The sequence below is a fragment of the Neohortaea acidophila genome (assembly GCF_010093505.1).
Source record: "Neohortaea acidophila strain CBS 113389 unplaced genomic scaffold BDY17scaffold_3, whole genome shotgun sequence".
NCBI lineage: Eukaryota > Fungi > Ascomycota > Dothideomycetes > Mycosphaerellales > Teratosphaeriaceae > Neohortaea > Neohortaea acidophila.
The window spans coordinates 1,362,328-1,382,451 of NW_022985512.1; the positions used below are offsets into that span (position 1 = coordinate 1,362,328).

Here is a 20,124-nt window from a genome sequence, read left to right on the forward strand (position 1 = left end):
ACCTCGGCAGCATCGTCTACCTCGTCCGCGCCGTCGATAGCCAAAGGCCCGATCTCGAAGCCACCGGTCAAGCTCCCCTGCTGGTGTGGAGATGACTGTCAATGCGTGAGTGACCCCTGCTGCCTCAGCACCGCGCGACCGAGGCCATCGACTGACTGTTTGGCAATCCAGTGCATCATTCCCTGCTCGATCATGTGATTCCATTCCTTTGCCTTACGAGACCGACCGACGATGTGCAAGAGATTGGTGTTGACGAAATGAACGCTGGGACTCGAGATATGAAATGCACGAGACGGATAGCTTTGCGTATTGTACACATTTGGACATTTCCTTTCCAGACCTCTATGCACACGGTATACTGCTACCGGGGATATCGTAGCCAATACAGGCTTGTTCCGCGCATGCTCATGCTGCAATCGATCGGCCGTTACCCATATCAAAGACCTACCAGCCACCCCATCATGCCCAACACCCCGCTATCCGCATGCCCCTCATAGCCTCCATACTCCTCAAGACGAAAGTCATACTCATCGCGCCCACCTCTCTAGGATGCAGCCTTCAAAGGCGAGGAATGTTTGCTCCGCCTCGCACTCAGGTCCGAGAGGTGTCGCTGTTGCTCTGTTGCCATGTCATCACTGACTTCGATCAACTGCGCGGCCTGCACTTGTAGACTCGCGAGCATGCCTGTGAGGCTCGGGTGCCCGCTCCAGCCGGCCTTTTTGGGTGTGGCCGGAGCGTGGGCGGTGTGAGGATCAGACTTGGGCAATACGCCGGCTTTCGGCGCGAAAAGGTCTTCGGTAGCTGTGGCAGTGACGTGCACAGGAGACTCGCTGCTCATAGATGGCGAGCCTGTCGCTATCGGGTGTGCTGCTTCGGCCTTGCCTTGCTCGAATGCTGCAAGCTTGGCTTCGGCGGCCTTTAACGCGGTGGACAACATGACATTCTCCTCTTCTAAGGATTTGACTTTCGTGACCAGCGTATCCTCCTTGGAGTCAGGCTTTCGCGGCACTGGAGTCGGCGAAGCGAGCTCATCGTCTTCCGATGCGTATGCCAGAGGTGTTTCGGACAGCCGGTTGCGAACATGCTGACCACTCCCGTGTCGTATCTTTGCGTGGTTGACGAAGACATGCGACAAACCTCTTGGAGATGTCTTCAGGTTCTCGACCAGCGGCGCATCGCTTGTCGGATAACACGAGCCGCCCGTAGCCTTTGCCAGAGCCTCTGCATGCTCGACTTCCAACGCGGCCAGTCTCGCCCCGTGGATCCGATCTCGCGCAACCCCAGCAGCCTCTGCACGTTGAGCGGCTTCCTCTTCGACCTCGGCGATCTGCGCAACGTGTTTCGCCATGATCCCTTGCACTTTATGCTCGTGTTCTGCCGTCAACTGCTCCATCGCTTCGTCGTGGCTCTTCTTGAGCGCGGTGAGAGACTCGTGCAACTCGCGGTACTGCTCTTCGTGTTTCTTCACCTGCGCATCCGCATGCCTCGTCTGGCTCTCCTTCGCTTGCTTCAGCACCTTTTGCAAATCCTGATACGCCGCTTCGTGCTTCTGGGTTTCCTCTTCCAGCTCGCGATTGTGTCGAATCTCCACCTCGCCGAATCGCTTTTCCAGGTCGCGTTTCTCCTGCATAAGACTCTCGAACTTTTCCTGCGACTCTTCAGTCGACGTTGCGTTCTGAGAAGACAGTGATTGCTGCAGGGCGGTAACTGCCTCCGCATGGTCATCTTTGAGATCCTGGACTTGAGTCTCATGGGTCGCAATCAGCTCCTTGCGCACTTTGACCAGCTCGAGCGAATGTCGTCTATCCTTATCCGCCGCATCTTGTTCGATCGACTCGACCACACGCTGCAACCCTCTCATCTCGTCTTGCAAACTCTCAAGCGACTTTTGGGCATTGCTCTTAGCATTCTCCGCGTCGGCAAGTAAGGTCTGCAACTCCTCAATCTTGTCTTCTTTCGACAGCACGTCCACGCGATGAGAGCTCTGCTGTTGCCGCAACATCTCCGTTTCTGCTTGAATTCCCTCCAGTTGTTTGCCGGTCACCTCGTGGCGGTCTTTCAATTCTTGCAAGTCGGCGAGAGCACTCTGCCGCTCGCTCTTCGCGTCATGGATCTGATGTTGCAGGGCTTGCACCTCATCTTGCAAGCCGCACACCACACCGCCCATATGACTCGACTCGACCTCGGCGTTCCTTCTAGCCTCCCCTGCTACCGTGCGTGTTTCATTTAGCTCCTCTTGCAGCTCCAGGATCACGCGATTCAGATCCGCATTCTCCTTCTCCTTCGCGCTGGCGTCTTCCTCGTATCGTTCCTTATGAGCGGCAGTCTCTTCACGAAGCTGTTGAATCGTCTCGCTCAGTCTCGTGACTGTTTCACTCTTTGAAACGCGGGCATCTTCCAACGACTGCTCCAGACGAGCGCTCCTCTCTTGCAGGTCCGTAATCACAGCGTTCAGTGACTCGGCAGCTTTGTCCTTTTGTGCGATTGCGTCTTGATGCGTCTGCTGCTGTCGAGCATTGTCTGTTTGCAGACCCTCAATGACCTCGCGAAGTCCCTGTGTTTCGGCATCGTGAGTCGAGGCAATGTCCTGCTGGGACTGTTGATGTTGCTGCAGTTGGTTCTGCAGATCTTCGATGACCCTAGTTCCGTCGTGGTCGTCTTGTTGTAGCTTGGCAAGTTGCTCCTGCAGATCCTTGACCACACTTCGTAAATCGCCGTTTGCTTCTTCAGATCTTTGGAGCTCAAGGTCTCGTTGCTCCTGCAGCTTCTCCAGCTCGGATCGGAGGTCATTGGCGACACTCTCTTGTTGCTGCGCCTGTTCGCGTGTGCTCTTCAACTCTGACGTGTGAGCGCCATTGACTGTAGTTGTCTGCTCCTGCAGCTTGTCAATCTCGCTTTGAAGCTCTGACTTCTCCTTCTCGATCCCTGCAACAGTCTCCGCATTCCGCCTCCGCTCCTCTGCAAGCTCTTCTCTCAATTGTTCCATTTCCCGCACCGCCTGTTGCTTCTCCTGTGCTTCTTTCGCCACATCAGCATCGAGTTGCTTCTGACATCGGTCAATCTCGACCTTCAAATCGTCAATCACCCGGCCCAACTGTTCGCGATCCTCGTCTTTTGCTTGTATCGTTTGCTGTAGCTCTTGTTCGTTCTTGGAAGCACGTGCCTTGCTATCCCTCAGCGCTTCTTCGACCGCCTTGATCTTAGACTCCACGCCTTCAAGCTTGGTAGATTGCGTGCGGTGCCGCTCAATCTCAGCGTGAATCTTCTCAAGTTCTGCGGAATGTGTAGATTCGAGGGCGGTGATGGCGGTCTGATGAGATGCTTTGAGTTGCTCGACATCCTCCTGAGTCGCCTCCGTACTCTCCTGGCTGCTCATCCGTGATGCCGTGGTGGCTGCTTGGTGAAGCGTGACGTTCTCCGCCGTGAGCCTCTGAACCTCAGCCCGCAAGCGTTCAAGCTCCGCCGTCATGGTATCTCGCACAGCGCTCTCTCGTAGCATATTCTGCATAACCTGCTTCTCTTGCACGCCATGCGATTGGCCGATGAAAGCGGACTGTGCTCGCACATGGCCAGTCTCCAGCCGAGGTTTTCTAATCTCGACTTCTGCATCCGACTCGGCTCGAGGTTTTAGGCGCGGTGTGGAAATGTTGATCGATCGGATTTCGAGTTTGGGAGGGGATTTGGTGGAGTTCGGGGCGTCTGCAGCGTACACGAAGCCAGAGGGAAGGTCAGACTCGGGCTCTTCGGGGATGGCATCGCGAGACAGTGGTCTGCTTGCACCATTGGAGCTTTGCGATTCAACAGCTGGGGATTTGGCTGTACGAGATGTGGAGACTGTGGATGTGCGTGATCTTGAGGAATCGGTGGATGTAGCTGTTCGAGAAGGGGTGGGAAGCGGCCGCCGAGGGGGAGCAGACGCGGTGCTTCCACCGAGGGTCGTGCGCCTCACAGTGGTGCCGTCTTGTCGTGGTGTGCGCGAGGAGAGGGAGGTGGTTATGGGTGTGCGTGTGGGTCTCTTGTTCTCTCCAACATCGCGTACGCTCTCTTCGCTGCTTCTTGATATCGCCTTGCGTGCAGATGTAGCAGTCGGGCGCGTGGGAGGTTTGCTAATGGTACTTCCCGTGGTTCGCGTGGACAACGCGCTTGATCTGGTAGAGTTGGGAGAGGCGGTCGTCGTCCTCGAGCTTCCCGCCAGCCTCGAAGTGGCCGGGCTAGATCTGTTCGTCTCTTCCGTCCTTGCACCAGGCTTCGCGCCTATGGTGCCTCGTCTGTCCATGATGTTGCTTCGTCACACGTGATTGAGCAGTTCGCTAAGGGCAGTGTAAGTCACTGTGCCGTCAACTACACGATCCTCGAGAAGATCGGGATGTTGGAGAAGATCAATGTAACTGGTCACGGTGTGTTTACCATTTCCTGATTCTCCCACTGACGTCTTGCTCGACCCTTGAATTCATCAATCATGCTACGCCCGTTCGGGCAACTGCGCGCCGGCGTCGCGCCTGCTTACATAATGCACTTGCCTTGATCATTGATGTATTGCACCTCCACTCTTCCACGACCTGATTTGTTTTCGTATGAACGAACATCAATATGCTACGCATGTACATCAATAGGGGGTCTCGAAGATAATCCGATAGCACGCTGCCTCCCGGCTGTAACATGGCAGGAAGGACTCTCCAACGTTACGGACTTCCAAGGCCCCTCCAGTGGCGAAAGCCTACATCTGGGAAGGACGACACGTACAAAGCGCCATGGTCGCAAGAGCAGCAGCCGCTGAGCTGCCCGCCAAGAGAAACGAGCTTTACAAGACTCTTCCGAACAACTGCGCCTCGAGTTGGTGGAGGGATCCCGGCCTACGCAGACTAAACTTGGGCATCTTGCTCGTCTTTGCCTCGGCGACCGCCAATGGCTTCGACGGATCACTTCTTAACGGCCTGCTTGCTATCCCTCGATTCCAAGCAGACGTCGTCAATCGGGTTGACACCAGTACACTCGGCCTCATCATCGCTGCCATATCCTTGGGAGGCCTGCCCGCTCTTATCCCTGCAGGCTACGTGGTGAGTCGAGAGCGAGATGTGTCGGACGACTTCGACTAACGGGCGATAGTCTGATAAATACGGCAGGAAGCGCTGCTTGTGGATCGGGACCATCATTATCATCGCGACTGCTATTGTCCAGGCTCTGACCAGTGGTCCGTGGCTGTTCCTCGCATTTCGGCTCTTCATGGGCGTCGGCATCGCATTCGTCCTCATTCCTGCGCCCGCTCTGTCTACCGAAGTTGCTCATCCCCGTAACCGGGCGGCAGTTTCTGCTTGCTTCCAGACTGCTTTCTATTGGGGCAGTATTGTTTCGGCATGTGCGACTCTCGGTGGCTTGTATATTCCTAGCTCATGGGCCTGGCGCATGCCGGTGATGCTACAAGTATTGTTCCCGGCGGCGCAGATCGTGGGTTTGTTCATTATCCCGGAAAGTCCTAGGTACGTCTTTGTCATTAGCAGTCATACGCGTTCTACCATCTGTGCTGACTTCCGGTCAGGTGGATGATTGCAAACGGGCAAAAAGAAAAGGCTTTCTACGTACTGGCGAGATACCATGCCAATGGCGATACGTCCGATCCGTTGGTGAACTTTGAGTACCATGAGATCTGCCAGACCATCAAGAGCGAGGCAATGGCTGCCAACGAGTCTTCTTGGAAAGAGTTCTTCAGGACGAAGGGCAATCGGCACAGGTTCATCATTTGCATCCTCGTCGGAATCATGATTCAATGGGCTGGCAACGGTATCGTTAGGTCAGCCTCCAGCACGATCCCTTCTTGGCAAGAGGGAGCACGATTGCTAACACTCTTTCACAGCTACTATCTCGCGCCAATCCTGAGATCGGTCGGCATTACGGACCCCGTGGCAGAAGCTGGGATTAATCTTGGCCTCCAGGTGTGGAATGCAGGAATGGCCGTCGCCGGAGCGTTCGCTTGCGATCGCTACGGCCGTCGACCTCTTTGGCTGACGAGTGCAATCGGCATGCTCTTCTCCCTATCGGTCGTCACCGCACTGTCAGCAGTATATGCGGAAAGCAGCAACAAGGCTGCCGGTACGGCAGTCATCCCAATGCTCTTTGTCTTCTTCGGCTTCTACGACATTGCTTTCACGCCTCTGAGTTACGCCTACCCGGTGGAGATTCTGCCATTCAAACTTCGCTCTCGTGGCCTGAGTGTGACGCTAACCACGGTCTTTGGCGCCGGTTTCTTCAATCAATACGTCAATCCAATTGCGCTGGCACGACTTCACTACAAGTTCTACTTTGTAAGTGTTGAAAGACGATATAAGGTGGCAGCACAGCTAACGTCGACCTGCAGGTGTACATTGGCTGTCTGATCAGCTTCATCTTCATCATCTGGTTCGTCTTTCCCGAGACCAAGGGCAGGTCCTTGGAGGAAATTGCTGAGGTCTTTGACGGACCGGCCGAGACCGAGATCATTCGCCGGGCTAGCATTGCTGCGAGCGTCACGGGATGCTCGCCAAACATCGTTTACGAAGTGCATGACAGGAGCAAATTTGACAAACCAGGGTAACATTAGCATAGCGATTGTACTCGAGTATGTCTGTTCATTACACTTGTGCTCTCTGTAGTCGAAAAGGGAGATAAAAGTGGGTCCCGGGACGGTGAACATCTCGAAACGCGCGACATTCCCTTCCGACGCGCAACACCCCTTATGCTAAGATGATTTGACGGGAGGGATGATTCGTTGCAGTCGTCATGTCAACAGTACAAGACGACTGAGCCTATTGAGGAGCAATTGCTGGTCGTCACGACGGTACTCATCTCCATCCCCGGCCGAGCGTGTCCAGGTTGCTGTTCAAAGCAATGGCAGCATCACTCTCGAGTCAGTCCCGGCCGCGACGCAACGCTGAATGCAGCTAAGACCATCCGCAGTGTACATCAACCCCAAAACCCCTCTCCGGATCAGAATCGCTCCACGACGGCGCTTCTCTATCTCCCGCGAGGGCCCTTGCAGCACAGCGCAGAGCACGATGCTTCCAACATTGATATCATGCGGTCTGTCTTGCCATGTCCGATTGTGCAGGTCAATTACCGTCTGAGCCGAACCGAACGGTATCCCACTCCAATCCACGATGTCCTCTCTGGCTACGACTGGGTTCGGGAGAATCTGTTGCCGAAGCGATCAATCGGCCGCGCTGGTCGCTCTGAGCACATCGGCAGACTCGCAATTTGCGGTGAGCTCATAGGCGGAGGCCTAGCTAGCATGCTTTCCCTGACCGAATGTCGTGTTGGGGAACCTGGAATTGTCGCGGCAGCGATCAATAACCCATTGGTGGACTGGATCTCCCTGACTATTCCATCCGGCGGGCTTAAATCTACAAAGAGAAACAAGCCCGCCGAAGACGATGCGTTACAACCCGATCTGAAAGCACTATCTACTCTTCGAGCGCAGCTGTTTCATCGACCTTACGACTACTTTGACTCTTTTGCGTCGCCAATTTTATACTTCAGATCGCCTGGGGCCGAAGTGCCTCCAGCGCCAGCATTGCCGCTGGACGAGATGGACCATCTGAGCCTGCTTGAAAGGCAGGAATTGCTCCAGGATGAAGACATGGGTGATATCCCTGAAAGTCCACCTCAGCGGAAAGTATCGAAGAGATTTCCAAGCAAGGCTCTTCGACTGCGACTGCCATCGTTCCACATCTCTGCAGGAACGAGCTCACCAACGCGATGGCAGACGGAAGAGTTCACGACGCTGCTCCGCAAAAGCGTGGCAAGGCAAAGCAAAGAGTGGTCGGAGTCTGCTGATTTCGGAAGAAAAGTGCTGTACGATGAGGACGAAGGGGACTTGAAAGACGGACAGCTGCGAGATGTAGAAGCTGACGTGGACAAGAAGGTTAGAATGGACTTGTGCGCAGGCGGCAGTGAATGGGACGATTCCGATGCTGGGAGGAAGAGAGTCCGGCAGGCGGCCGAATGGCTGAGGCAAGCACTTCATCCGGCCGGATAGAGGTTGGTATGCACGCATGAGCAGGCGCTCGCTCGTCCAAGTGACTGTTAAGAATAAGATCCAGTACCGGTTGAGAAGAAATGATGTCGCTTGCGTAAGGCTGTAGCGGGACCAGGCCGGAGCTGTGTTCGTCAACCTTTTTTCTTGGCACGAGACGTAATCCGGGGAAGGCGACTTCACACCACCTTCATGTCCCTGATCCGCCCCATAGACCGCGCACAATATCCAAGCCGCTCGTGCGTTGATCGCGCCTACAATAAGGCACAGAATAGTATCAACGATTGCACGAAGGGTACAAGTGCGAAATCCGCGCTGAAACGAGGCTCAGGCGCCGTTGCACTCGCTCAACACGACTCCACGACATCCCACGCGCCACCACCCGAACCAACCCACCGCTCCAGTACTGGCCCTCCGCCAATCCGCTCTCTGGAGCAGCCGAAACCCTGCGACATCTGCCCCATCATGATTAGGAAGACCACACACCACCGGCAGTGAAGATGAGCACCGCCGCTTCCGTCCCGCCGCCCTACCCAACAGGCGGTGGGTCAAGCGGAGGAGGCCACAGCAGCAGGCCTTCGAGCAGTGCGGGCGGTTCGGGCTCCGCGCGTCCTTTCCAACACATCCAAGACCTTCAACGCCAAGCCTTGACGGGCTACCATGCCAGCTCCACGGTGCAACAGCTTCTCCAAGCCGCCGAAGTGGCCCTCAATCAGGCCAAATTCCTCATGGACCATAACCGGCCCGACCTGAGCTACGCCGAGTTTGTAAGAGCATCGGAGATTGTGGTCCATGTGATACCGCATAATAAGGGCTGGCCGGACCTGCAGATGGATCAACACGGCGGGGGAATGCAGAAATACCTGCTCCTGCAGAAGCGCATCAACGCTCAGAACGAGTTGTACACGAGCATCAAGGACATGATCGTCGACAACAACAAGCGAAATGGTGTCTCGCCGTCGGGTGGGAGCAATGTCGCCCACGGCCGATCTGACTCGGTGTCCCAAGTCAATGGCGGAGCTGCGGATGGCAGCGCACCCGCGCACAAGATCAGGCCTACGCCGTCCCCAAAACCCGATAACATGCATGGCAGACCCATTACGGCCGCTTCGCCTACGCCGGGAGCGTCAGAGACCCTGAACGACAGGTTTGCAAGACTCAGGATGAATGGGGAGCCCCGCCGGCCCGATTCTCGATCTTCGGATCATTCATCCGTCCATGGGTCTCCCATTTCTCAAAGCGGTGCCCAGGATTATGGCGGTCGTACCTCCTTGGGATCTCCCCCTTCTACGCGCCCAGCGGGACCTCGACCTTTGCCTGCTCCCCCTGCTCCTCCGAAGTTGCCGCTGGATACGAGCATCGTACACGCCTTGCCCAAGCCGCCCAGTCCAACGTACAGCCCGGCCAGGAACATGCAGACAACGGAAAACATGTCGCTCCCTCGCCACACGCCGCGAAGTCTGGCGCCGACTAGTACCCGGCGAACATCCACCGCGCCGTCCTCTGCCGCATCTGCACATGCACCAAATGGCTTGTATCAATCGAACGACTACTTCCCCACAGTACCCAGGGTAGCCAGCAACCACCCGCCTCCTGTAGCCCGGCGTAAGTCCTTGAACGTGCCGAAGGAGACTCGTGTGAGCACAGAAAAACTATACGACTATCTCCAGCGTTTCAATGTCCTCTTGATCGACTTCCGCTCCCGCGAAGAATTCGATCAAGGTCACATCTTCTCGCGTACGGTAATCTGCATTGACCCAATTCAGGTCTTTCAGGGCATGAGTGCGGAGCAGTTACAGGACCGTATGGTCATCAGCCCGGACGCCGAGCAGGAATTGTTCATGAACCGAGATCAATTCGACCTGGTGGTCTACTACAACACGAAAACCCAGTCTGAAAGCTATCTGACACGACCGACGAACGACGCCGAGATGAAGTTGAAATGTCTTCACGAGGCACTCGATGACTTCAACCACGACAAGCCGCTACGACACGCACCAATCTTGCTTATCGGCGGCATCGACGCCTGGAGCGATCTCGTGGGCCCGCAAGCTTTGGCGACTAGCACGACAGCTAGCAAAGTGAAGCAAGCCCGACCGCTGTCTCGGCGGCCTGTGATCACCCACGGACACAGTCAGATCAAAAACTCGAAGAGGCGATTGCGAGATTATAATCCCCTTGACGAGGAAGAAGAGCAAAGCTGGCGGGAGCGCGCGCGTGCTGAGAGTGTGGTGCTTCCAACGTCGCCAGGTGAAGCGGATGAGCATGTCGAGCAATCGCAGGAGCAAGGCGATAATGACGACGACCCGAGCAGCGCCATTAAAGACTTCCTTGAGCGATTCCCGGAGGCTGGGTCGTTGGAGAGACATGCGTTTGCACCCTTCCATCCGTCCAGACACGCGCCTGAGCCGCCTCCGAAAGTTCCGATTCCTACGTATCCAATCGCTCCTCCAGCCAGTGGCTTGCCAACAGCTCCTGCCAGGCCTGCACCAACCGCGCCGAGGACGAGTTACACTGGCGTCTCCGACCGGGTTGTATCGCAGAACGCCCCCGTGGCAAGATCATCCAATCTGGCCCCGTATATCCCAGTCAAATATCTGGCCACGAATCTCAGATTGCCCAAGACTGGACTTTACAACTTCCGCTTCACGTGCTACATGAACGTCACTTTGCAAGCGCTTTCTGCGACGACACCACTCAGCATCTTCTTTCTCGATGATCAATGGCGGAGCCTGCTGCAGCGAGAGAACTGGAAGGGCACGAAGGGCGTGTTGACCGAATTCTACGCCAACGTAGTCCGCAGTCTGTGGAAGGGCGATGTTAATTTCATCCGTCCGACAACCTTCAGGAATTTCTGTGGCCGGTTGAAACGTGAATGGGGACGAGATGACCAGGAGCAGGATTCGAAGGAGTTCTTTGACTTCTTGATTGATGCGCTCCATGAAGATCTGAACATGAGGTGGGCGAAGACGCCGCTGAAGGAACTGACCGCGGCGGATGAAGCGAAGCGCGAGAGCATGCCCAAGTCATACGTCGCAAAGATTGAGTGGGGACGGTTCACTCATCGAGACCAGTCCTTCATCACCAGCTTGTTTGGAGGGCAGTACTCGAGCAAACTGCGATGTCTGACTTGCGGGCACACGAGCACAACATACGACGCCTTCTACAGCCTGAGCGTGGAGATTCCGCGTTTCCGCAACAGAGACCCCACCCTGAGAGACTGCATGGAAAGTTACTGTTCGCAAGAGACGCTGGAGGGCGCAGAACAGGCGCACTGCGACAGGTGCAAGGCCTTCCGCGACTCGACCAAGCAAATCACCCTCACCAGGGCCCCGCAGTTTCTCGTCGTCCATTTCAAGCGCTTCCAGACAAGCGGCAAAGGAGCGCAGAAGATCAACACGCCCATCGACTTCCCTCTCGAGAACTTCGACCTGGAACCCTTCATGCTGCCCCAACCTACCGCCGCAGAAGCCGAGCACATCGCCTCGACTTACGGTGCGGAAGCGGCGAAGGCAGACGCGAGCATGACGCCGCCGTATACCTACGATGCGTATGCGATCATCCGGCATTTGGGCCCGACGTTGGAGGAAGGGCACTACAAGGCGCTGGTCAAAGACCGGGCGCGCAAGGTGTGGAGATGTTTTGACGATCGCATCGCCACCGACTTCACCCCGGGCCAAGGCGCGTACAAGGGCAGTGGCGATTTGAGGAACGGCCAGGCTTATATTGTGTTTTATCAGCGCACTCTGCCGGCCCAAGTCGGCGCGGTGGGTAAGATGTGAGGGGCGACGTTACGCGGGAATGAATGGAGCTGACGGCCCGAGGTGGGAGTTTGCATATCACAGGAGTGGTCTGGATGCTGATGCGAATCTGGCTCTCCTTTCGGATGGATCGTCGTTGTTACTACGTTGCAATACACGAATATTGTTCATCAGTGTCCCTTCTATTGCCTTGCCTCGTTTGGGAGAAGTCTTCCGGGTTTGACGAGCAGCGTGCAGCGCCCAGTGGTTTCATGATCGAGGACCGCCGGCTTTTCTGGACGAATTCGGCTCTTGTCCAAGCAAATATAAGGTAAGCTTGGATGCAGACCGGTGGTGTGGTAATTTCGAACACTGCATGCGGTGCCCAGTCCCGACGCGGCTGGAGGTCAAAGCCTAGCCCGGTCACGCACGAACGATATTCCCAAGGCAAGGACAACTTCACTCTCTCCACACTCTACTTGACGCCACACAATGTACCATCGAGAATGTATCGTTTTGTTGAAGCAGGTACGGTCGTCCCAAGCTTTATGCGTCTGGCTCTAACAGTGGTTGAGCCCCTTCTAGGAGGCACCTCCTCTTGCTTGGATCACGCGCATATTGAAACTTGCCACTGCCGCCACCAGCGTCGAGACGTCCAGCCAGCCCTCGATGCTGTAGTAATCCTCACGGTCAGGTGGCCTGTGGGGAGATCTCAGCCGCCACTGTGTAGCATGTCGAGGTTCCAGTCGGGGGAGCTCGTAAGGTCACTTCCTACCATCTCACAGCACCACCACCACCACCACCACCACATCAGGCTGTCCTACGTGGCCACACCATAAAATCGCTCCGAGTGGCAGCCAAGTCTTTCGCAGTTCATATAAATATCGCGTCCTTGCCCGAGGGGTCCTCTTCAGCACTTCTCTCTTCAACTCTTCAACTCCTCAACTCAGCTCTTCTTTCCAACTTCCAACTCTTCTCTCTTCATACTCCTTCTCACTCTCCACCTTTACATTCGTCCATTACCAACTCACACATCCACACTCATCATGAAGACTTTCGTGCCCCTCCTGACCTTGTCGGCTTTCGCGTGCCTCACCGCCGCCGCACCGATGACAGCCAAAAACACCCCCGCGGACTTCAAAGAGTGGGAGCGCGAGCATTTGTATGAGCCCGATCCTATCGTCGAGCTCTCCGCCACCGCCGATCGCGACGGGGTCGAGATCTTCGGTACTGTGTGCCAGGCGGTCAAGAAGTACGATTTCAGGATCAGTACGTGTCTTGTCCGCACTTCCTGAGGGGGTTTGTAATTGATCTTATTCCAATAGACGAGACCGTCACCAACTTCACCACCTCGTTCGCCCCAAGCGTCAAAGATGTCGGGCTGAACAACACCGTCGGTCTGCTGGGCGGTGTGGCCGATCTGTTCGCCACCGGTACTGAGGTCGGCTACGCGAAAATCAACGACATGGACTACGAAGACACGTTTACGTCGACATTCATGGAGTACGTTACCACAGACCTCGCTCGCGAGCTCGCTGGTACTTTGCATGGCGCACTGCAGGCCATGCATAACGGTAAGTTTGGTTTGCAACCCTTGCGGACCTCGACTGGCTCCCGTGTCACACAACCATACTGATGATGCGGCGGGTGTAGAAGCTGTACGAAACGTCGCGAAGGACGTCATCGGCGGCTACTTCGACTTCATCGGACCCATTGCGGGCGAACTCCATGATGTAGGGCCTGATATGTGGTCTTACTTCGCCAAAGAGCTGAAGGGCGTCGGCTTGGATGACTACTTTGAGCGAATGCTTGAGTTCCAGCATCAAGGTTGATCGAGGCCTCGGAAGTACGCTGCCCTTCGATTCGGGAAGTGGGTGTTCGCTGCGGTGAGGATAAAGGTGTGTGGATTGGTTGGCCATGCGCCTGCAGGATCTCGGCTTGGATGGATACTTTGATCAAACGATCGATCTCAAGGTCAATCAGAGCACGCTGTTCTCCATTTGGAGAATGGATGTTCGCGCCTCTGAAGGTTACGGTGGTATGAATGGATGGACATGCGCCTATCATGGTCTATGTATTGGTATCTTAGCTTCATATCTGGAATTCAGAGTTGTTGGCTTCTTACTTTACGATGCCATGTAGTCCATGTAGACCTTTGTCGGTGAACCAACGGCCACTCCAATTCAGCCAAAGGAACTGGCTTCAAGAGCACTGCGGAGCAGTTCTTCTTTCTTCGCTGATCTGGCCGTGAAGCTGGCAGATCACCACCGAGGAGACGATGAGGAGGGGAGAGGCAACAGGTAAAGCTCGAGAATGTCGGGGAGATTCATGTCGGCACTTGGAGGCGAGTCGTCGCGGCTTGCAACGGGCCCAAGGGCCTCGACTCACGAACTCTAAATATTGCCGAAAGCGGCAGGCACATGCAGAGACTTTCCGATATGCGTCCAGTCACGCCCTTGCCACGACATCCATTCACATTCTCTGCACCTTCGTGTACCATCTTGACTCTGCTCACTGAAAGATTGTGAAGAGTAGCAGGCCGCCATGTCGAGATTTGGAGTTTCTTCCTTTGCTCGATGACCATATTACGACCACAGCGGTTTCCGAGAAATATCGCGTGCTTTGCTATACCAGTCTGCCGATAGTTGACCAACACCTTACGATGGCCGGTCCGAGTCAGGATCTCGAGGCGGTGATGAGCCGGGAGTCCAAACGAGAGGCGGACGTCCAAGTCATCGAGGCCCAATCTCCCATCTTGACTAAGTCCTGGCTCGACAAGACCTTGAAGTTCCTATCCGCCTCTGGCATCGAGCTACGCGGAGTCCAGCCCGTGCCCGAGAATCTGAGGACCGACTCGGCGTTCAACAAAGTCTTCACCATCTGGTGTACGAGTTTGATATGTCCTCTGCCGTAAGTCGGCCTGCACTGTCTACGAACACGCCACATGAGACTGACCACCGATTAGAATCGTCACGGGCATCGCGGGCACGCTGTCCTTTGGCATCAGCTTACAGAACACTGCACTCTTCTGCATCTTCTTCTCTTTACTCCTGTGCATCCCGCCCGCCTACATTTGCACCATTGCGCCGCGGACGGGCTTACGGCAGATGATTCAAGCGCGCTACACCTTTGGCATGTATCCCAACATTCTCATCGCTGCGCTGAACATGACGACCCTCGCTGGTATGTTCCGACATCACTCATCCACCTATTTGTATCCCAAACTGATCATATCCTCGCATTGCTAGGCTACCAGATCATCACACTGGTAGCAGCAGGCCAAATATTGGCCGCGGTGGCCGACAATCACATCAGCCAGACCGTCGGCATCGTCATAATTGCCATCTGCGCCATGATTCCCGCCTTCTGGGGCTTTCAATTCCTCCACCATTACGCTCGATGGGCCTGGATTCCCGCCTTGATCGCCATCGTCATCACCGCGGGTGCGGGTGGTAGCAAATTGAAGCATCAAGCCCCGACACAGCCACTCACTGCTCCAACTGCAATCACCTTTATCAGTCTGATTGCCGGCTACATGCTCTCCTACTCCTCCGTGATAGGAGATGTCGCCGTCTACCTGGGCCCGAAGGCGCCCTCTTGGCGCATCTTCTTCTACGCTTGGCTGGGCATCTGTCTTCCCTCCATCTTCCTCATGGTCCTCGGAGCAGCCATTGGCGGAGCTGTCCCCAGCGTTCCAAGATGGGCAGCGGCAAACGAGCGTGATGCCGTTGGTGGCATCCTCGTCGCCATGCTTGAGCCCCTTGGTGGGTTTGGAAAGTTTGTCGCGGTACTACTGGCGTTCAGCATCGTTGGACAGATTTCACCCGGCTTCTACTTCGTTTCACTCAACTTCCAAATCATCTGGCCGGGGTTCGCCAAGATTCCACGCATTTTGTTCGTTGTCGCCATTACGGCGGTGGATATTGGGATCGGCATCAAAGCGTAAGTCGACCCTATTGACACTATCGTAGCTCGTCTAACTCGACCACAGGGCTCAATCTTTCTTCAACTCCCTCGAAGACTTCCTCGGCATCATTGGCTACTGGAGCGCAGCCTTTGTCGGAATCATGCTGACGGAATGGCTGTATTTCCGACGCGCCAAACCCGAATCATACGACCATGCAATCTGGAACGATGCGAGAGCATTGCCATCCGGACTTCCCGCCATCCTTGCATTTCTTCTACCTTTTGCATTAGTGGTTCCTTCGATGTCGGAGGTGTGGTACACTGGGCCCATTGCCAAGCATACCGGCGACTTGGGCTTTGAATTCGCACTTGTGGTCAGCATTCTGCTTTATTTGCCGTTGAGGATGTTGGAGTTGAGGATGATTCGTCGATGGAAGACGAAGGACGATGCTTGATATTGTAATGCGTAATGTGTTAGAAAATGACCTAGAGTAACGTCGAAATTTACCATACTACGACTCGACTGCCCAATATAACCTCAATTCAATGTCCTGGAGTGTGATATACCTCGTATTAGTGTACGCATAGGCGTCAAGCATCGGGCTATAGTATTCCATCCGGCCTCGCTATCCACCTTCCTCTTTGGGTCACACAAGTAATTCGCATAACAGGCACAGCATCGACTTGCATCGACTTGTACCTTCAATCTCATTCGTGAAAATTAGACATTTGTTATCCTATTCGATCACTAGAAACCATTGACCTCGCTATTGTTGCATCGCTGGAGGAAGAAGCCTGGCATCTGGCCGCCTCACACTGTCTATCAGACCCAACATGTCCCTCGATTTTGGCCTCACGAATGTCCACGTCTTAATCACCGGTGCTGCAGGTGGCATTGGTCTGGAAACGGTGCATACTTTTCGCCAGCTCGGGGCAAGGATTACGGCTCATTACAATTCCAACGCTGGAGAGCTGCAAAACATCCCTGGCATTGTATGCGTGCAGGGGGATGTTCGGGATGAGAGTTCGGTAGACAGACTTTTGACAGAAGCAGCGGAGAAAAATGGAGGCCCGGTAAGCGTACTCGTCGTCAATCATGGAGTCTGGCCCACAAACGACACAGCAATCGCAGATATGGATCTCAAGCAATGGAACAACACAGTGGCCATCGACCTAACAGGCCCCTTCCTACTTTGTCGAGCCTACCTGCGAGCCCTGCGCACAGCCTCGGATGCGGTGAAGGAAACGGCGAGCATCATCTTCATCGGCTCGACGGCGGGCAAGTTCGGCGAAGCGCAGCATGCAGACTACGCCGCGTGCAAATCGGCGCTGATGTACGGGCTGACGCCGTCGCTGAAGAACGAGATTGTGATGATTGCACCGCGGGGGCGCGTCAATTCCGTCAACCCAGGATGGGTCAAGACGCCGATGGCGGAGGAGAAGTTGAAGGACCGGGCATTTGTGGAGAGGGCGCTGGCTACCACGCCGGTGCAAAAGGTTGCTACGCCGGCGGACATTGCGCGGCAGGTGGCGGTGATTGCGAGTCCGGCGTTGAGTGGGCACGTCAACGGGATGAACATTATGGTCGATGGTGGCATGGAGGGCAGGCTGCTATTTCCACCCTCCAATGCGCAATGAGAGGGTCTCCGACGCATATCGTGATTAATGGAGGAGGTTGTGATTACGTCAGCACAGTCACGTGCATCTCTGGCTCGCGCAAAGGTGGCTGGCAAGGCAGAAAGTAAACCCGCGCCGAAACCAGTGGCAGATACGAAGACAGAGCAACTACACTGTCCGCGCGGGTAAATGCAATCCCATCCCTCCCTCAAAGTGCGGCCCATTATGTTGCTGACCATGCACGGAAGATACACGGCGCAGACGTCGCACGCTAGCGTCGCAAGAACGCCATCAAAACCACCGTGATCCTTCTTCCTCCTTCCTCATAAGCACGAGCACGATGACAACCTGCCAACAAGGAAGGGCTAGGAGAGGAGCATAATCGTAAACCACCACAATGGGCCTGATATAGCGCCAATGGCTTCCTTCAACAATCTCGACGGCTACCACTCACCCGCCCAGCCACCTCACGTCCCTGGACTGCCCTTCTACCAGTATTCACAAGAGCAGCAGCATCTACACACCGGGCAGGACAGGGAAGAGGGGCAGCAGGACGATGGAGCGTCAGAGGGGTCTGACGGGAACGCAGACGCGTCGCAACACGCCCAAGACGACCCGGCCCTGCGCGGCCACCTGGCCAGCATGATGGGCAATTTCGCCGGCTTTGCCCCCATGTTGCAGCAGCAGCAGGGCAATGGCTCAATGCTACCCTCGTTCCCCTCTGGCTCCGGGGCATATGCGCATGCTGGCGGTGGTTTCGACGCCGATGGCTCATTGGCAGACCGCAATAAGCAGGGTCGCAGTAAAAACAGCCGGGCGTGTGATGAGTGTCGAAGGAAAAAGATCCGCTGTGATGCGGCAGACGAAAGCGGTGCTATGCCTTGTACGTCGTGCTCTCGCACTGGCGTCAAATGTGCGTTTAGTAGACAACCGATGAAGCGAGGGCCGAGCAAAGGGTACATCAAAGAGCTGGCTGAACGATTAAACACGTTGGAGAGACAGGTGCATCCTGGGCAGACACCGCAGACACCACATGCCGATGATCACCTTCCGCCGAGAGACTCTTCGGCGAATACACCCTTTCAATCTTCAGAGCATCCCGAGCCGCGAACGGGAGACAAGAGGACGTACAGCGAGGCGTTGCAGAACGAATCCCAGCTCCGGCCAGACGCCAGCCCGAGTCCGCCGCGCATCCACCCAGACCTGCAAGCACCGCGACAATCGTTCTCTCCCATCTCCCATACACCGCAACCGCAAAGCTCTCAACATGCGGAAGCCGTGCAACCATTCTGGCGGCGTGGCGGGAACGAAAATCGAATTGAAGCTACCGCTCTACCTTACGATGTCAACACTACTCCCTCGATCAATATATCCGATTGGAACGACGAGGTGATGGATGAATACTATCGAATCATCCACCAGACCTTCCCTCTTCTCCCCAACAACAAGAACCGCCTTCAACAACGCCTTCAAGACTGTCCGGCTTCTCTGCGCGACGGCTTCCTCGCCGCTCTAGACTGCACCCTACGCTCTTTTCCGACCACCAGTCTCAAGCCGAATCCCAACTACGCACAGGCCCTGAAGAAGGCGGTAGAAATGCTTGCCCGATATCCCTTCGACAACCCGAGCACGCACAATGATGCCACGAACCTCACATATCTTCAGACACTGCTGCTCATGGCATTGGAGGCCGACAACCACGGCCCGGCGACCATACGAGGACAAGCAGGCCCGTCACGAGCGGAATGGCTGGGCAGGGCCGCCGGAGTCGCAGGGCAGCTCGAGATTAACGTCATCCGGAAGAGCAACGACTCCATCCTCGGCGGCGATCGAGACTCAGACGCCCGGCTGGCGCGGAGGGTGTGGTGGGTGCTTTTCATCCTCGACCGATGGCACGCGAGTAGCACCGCAGACCTTCTCAAACTCCCCGAAAACAGCGTCGTCCTGCTGCCCGAAGACCAGATCCTCCTGGGCGAAAGCACCTACCACCTCGCCCGCCTCTCCTTCATCATCGGCCACCTGGCCGCCATCCTCACCACCACCAAAACGCCCAGCACAGACGTCATGGCGCCGCTCAATCCCGCCTCGTCGCTCCTCAACCTCACCCTCGCCGGCGAAATCGACCGCTTCCGCGAATCCGTCGAGAGCGTGTGGGGCTCGCTCAACCTCGTCCACCTCTCCTACCACCACTGCCACCTGCTCATCAAACGCCTCAGTCCCACCACCGGCAACGACGAGCTCGTGGGACACGCGGTGAAAGTCGCCACCGTGCTCAACAGCCGCCTCACTCCCGTCACTCCCTTGAATCACCACTTCGCCGCCCTGGCCGCCATGACGCTCTGCGAGCTGTGCGACATCGCCAAGACGCGTGTTGAGGCGCTCAAGGGATTGGAGCACCTTGCCGAAGCGCTCGGCACGGGCAGAGGGCTGGCGGGCAACCAGGAGAGCGAAGGGTGGGATGGCGCGATTCGCGAACTGGTTAAGCGGAAGATTGAGCGGGTGCAGCAGAGTTCATCACTTGATACGCTGGCTGATGCCGCTGGGGGCGGAGAGGCGGATGGGGAGCGGGGGTATGATCCGACGCTGTTGACGAGATATGGGTACTTGACGGCATTGGGACAGGGCGAGTTTCGGATGCGATAATTTCCAGGGAACTTGAAGAGCCAAGTCAAGTGTGCATATGTACAGGATCTGTACAGGCTGTGCTTGTCACTGAGAATCGTTACTACATTATAGGACATATAGCTAAGAGGGGATGCATGCCGAGGTGAATGTAAAGATCCGGCAGCATAGCGATGCAGTCGCTTCAAGTCCATCTCCCGCCGCATTACTTCTCGACCAAAGCTTCCGCCAGCA

The 20,124-nt window shown here is 55.8% G+C and overlaps 9 protein-coding genes across 9 annotated transcripts; 7 read left to right on the forward strand and 2 right to left on the reverse strand.

The window, feature by feature from the left end:
* Positions 1-544: 544 nt before the first annotated feature.
* BDY17DRAFT_322313 (uncharacterized protein) lies at positions 545-4,276 on the reverse strand (the record flags this gene model as incomplete). Its single annotated transcript, XM_033736786.1, has 1 exon — positions 545-4,276. One exon carries the CDS (start codon positions 4,274-4,276, stop codon positions 545-547), a length of 3,732 nt encoding a protein of 1,243 aa, XP_033592044.1.
* A 296-nt stretch (positions 4,277-4,572) lies between these two features.
* On the forward strand, positions 4,573-6,588 carry BDY17DRAFT_338445 (aflYb/ hxtA/ putative hexose transporter). Its single transcript, XM_033737959.1, has 5 exons — positions 4,573-5,057; positions 5,107-5,477; positions 5,537-5,788; positions 5,852-6,299; positions 6,353-6,588. Exons 1-5 carry the CDS (start codon positions 4,752-4,754, stop codon positions 6,566-6,568), a joined length of 1,593 nt encoding a protein of 530 aa, XP_033592045.1. The 5' UTR covers positions 4,573-4,751; the 3' UTR covers positions 6,569-6,588.
* Positions 6,589-6,710: 122 nt separating this feature from the next.
* BDY17DRAFT_293687 (uncharacterized protein) lies at positions 6,711-8,174 on the forward strand. Its single transcript, XM_033733022.1, has 2 exons — positions 6,711-6,880; positions 6,931-8,174. Exons 1-2 carry the CDS (start codon positions 6,735-6,737, stop codon positions 8,006-8,008), a joined length of 1,224 nt encoding a protein of 407 aa, XP_033592046.1. The 5' UTR covers positions 6,711-6,734; the 3' UTR covers positions 8,009-8,174.
* A 1,153-nt stretch (positions 8,175-9,327) lies between these two features.
* Positions 9,328-11,748, forward strand: BDY17DRAFT_237067 (uncharacterized protein; the record flags this gene model as incomplete). The annotated part of the gene is made up of 1 exon (XM_033730315.1): positions 9,328-11,748. A coding segment is annotated over one exon (2,421 nt), but the record flags the coding sequence as incomplete, so codon positions are not given.
* Positions 11,749-11,936: 188 nt separating this feature from the next.
* On the forward strand, positions 11,937-12,797 carry BDY17DRAFT_104484 (uncharacterized protein). Its single transcript, XM_033729147.1, has one exon. It carries the CDS (start codon positions 12,087-12,089, stop codon positions 12,582-12,584), a length of 498 nt encoding a protein of 165 aa, XP_033592048.1. The 5' UTR covers positions 11,937-12,086; the 3' UTR covers positions 12,585-12,797.
* Positions 12,679-13,546, reverse strand: BDY17DRAFT_104458 (uncharacterized protein). The gene has a single exon (XM_033729146.1). It carries the CDS (start codon positions 13,427-13,429, stop codon positions 12,773-12,775), a length of 657 nt encoding a protein of 218 aa, XP_033592049.1. The 5' UTR covers positions 13,430-13,546; the 3' UTR covers positions 12,679-12,772.
* Positions 13,547-14,224: 678 nt separating this feature from the next.
* Positions 14,225-16,180, forward strand: BDY17DRAFT_293696 (putative purine-cytosine permease FCY2). Its single transcript, XM_033733023.1, has 4 exons — positions 14,225-14,655; positions 14,711-14,928; positions 14,994-15,687; positions 15,737-16,180. The coding sequence occupies exons 1-4, from the start codon at positions 14,408-14,410 to the stop codon at positions 16,104-16,106; spliced, it is 1,530 nt and encodes a 509-aa protein (XP_033592050.1). The 5' UTR covers positions 14,225-14,407; the 3' UTR covers positions 16,107-16,180.
* A 129-nt stretch (positions 16,181-16,309) lies between these two features.
* BDY17DRAFT_104639 (uncharacterized protein) lies at positions 16,310-17,487 on the forward strand. Its single transcript, XM_033729149.1, has one exon. It carries the CDS (start codon positions 16,486-16,488, stop codon positions 17,287-17,289), a length of 804 nt encoding a protein of 267 aa, XP_033592051.1. The 5' UTR covers positions 16,310-16,485; the 3' UTR covers positions 17,290-17,487.
* Positions 17,423-20,027, forward strand: BDY17DRAFT_104522 (uncharacterized protein). The gene is made up of 3 exons (XM_033729148.1): positions 17,423-17,453; positions 17,517-17,570; positions 17,638-20,027. The coding sequence occupies exon 3, from the start codon at positions 17,686-17,688 to the stop codon at positions 19,909-19,911; it is 2,226 nt and encodes a 741-aa protein (XP_033592052.1). The 5' UTR covers positions 17,423-17,453; positions 17,517-17,570; positions 17,638-17,685; the 3' UTR covers positions 19,912-20,027.
* Positions 20,028-20,124: the final 97 nt, after the last annotated feature.

Excerpts from the sequence above, each read along its gene's own strand:
- BDY17DRAFT_104639 (XM_033729149.1), top strand. The coding sequence starts at position 16,486 with ATGTCCCTCGATTTTGGCCTCACGAATGTCCACGTCTTAATCACCGGT.
- BDY17DRAFT_104458 (XM_033729146.1), bottom strand. The coding sequence starts at position 13,429 with ATGACGTCCTTCGCGACGTTTCGTACAGCTTCTACACCCGCCGCATCA.
- BDY17DRAFT_293687 (XM_033733022.1), top strand. The coding sequence starts at position 6,735 with ATGATTCGTTGCAGTCGTCATGTCAACAGTACAAGACGACTGAGCCTA. Across the intron at positions 6,881-6,930 it reads AATGGCAGCATCACTCTCGA|TGTACATCAACCCCAAAACC; the intron begins GTCAGTCCCGGC and ends GACCATCCGCAG.
- BDY17DRAFT_104484 (XM_033729147.1), top strand. The coding sequence starts at position 12,087 with ATGCAGACCGGTGGTGTGGTAATTTCGAACACTGCATGCGGTGCCCAG.
- BDY17DRAFT_293696 (XM_033733023.1), top strand. The coding sequence starts at position 14,408 with ATGGCCGGTCCGAGTCAGGATCTCGAGGCGGTGATGAGCCGGGAGTCC. Across the intron at positions 14,929-14,993 it reads GAACATGACGACCCTCGCTG|GCTACCAGATCATCACACTG; the intron begins GTATGTTCCGAC and ends TCGCATTGCTAG. Across the intron at positions 15,688-15,736 it reads ATTGGGATCGGCATCAAAGC|GGCTCAATCTTTCTTCAACT; the intron begins GTAAGTCGACCC and ends ACTCGACCACAG.
- BDY17DRAFT_104522 (XM_033729148.1), top strand. The coding sequence starts at position 17,686 with ATGGCTTCCTTCAACAATCTCGACGGCTACCACTCACCCGCCCAGCCA.
- BDY17DRAFT_338445 (XM_033737959.1), top strand. The coding sequence starts at position 4,752 with ATGGTCGCAAGAGCAGCAGCCGCTGAGCTGCCCGCCAAGAGAAACGAG. Across the intron at positions 5,058-5,106 it reads TTATCCCTGCAGGCTACGTG|TCTGATAAATACGGCAGGAA; the intron begins GTGAGTCGAGAG and ends AACGGGCGATAG. Across the intron at positions 5,789-5,851 it reads GCTGGCAACGGTATCGTTAG|CTACTATCTCGCGCCAATCC; the intron begins GTCAGCCTCCAG and ends ACTCTTTCACAG.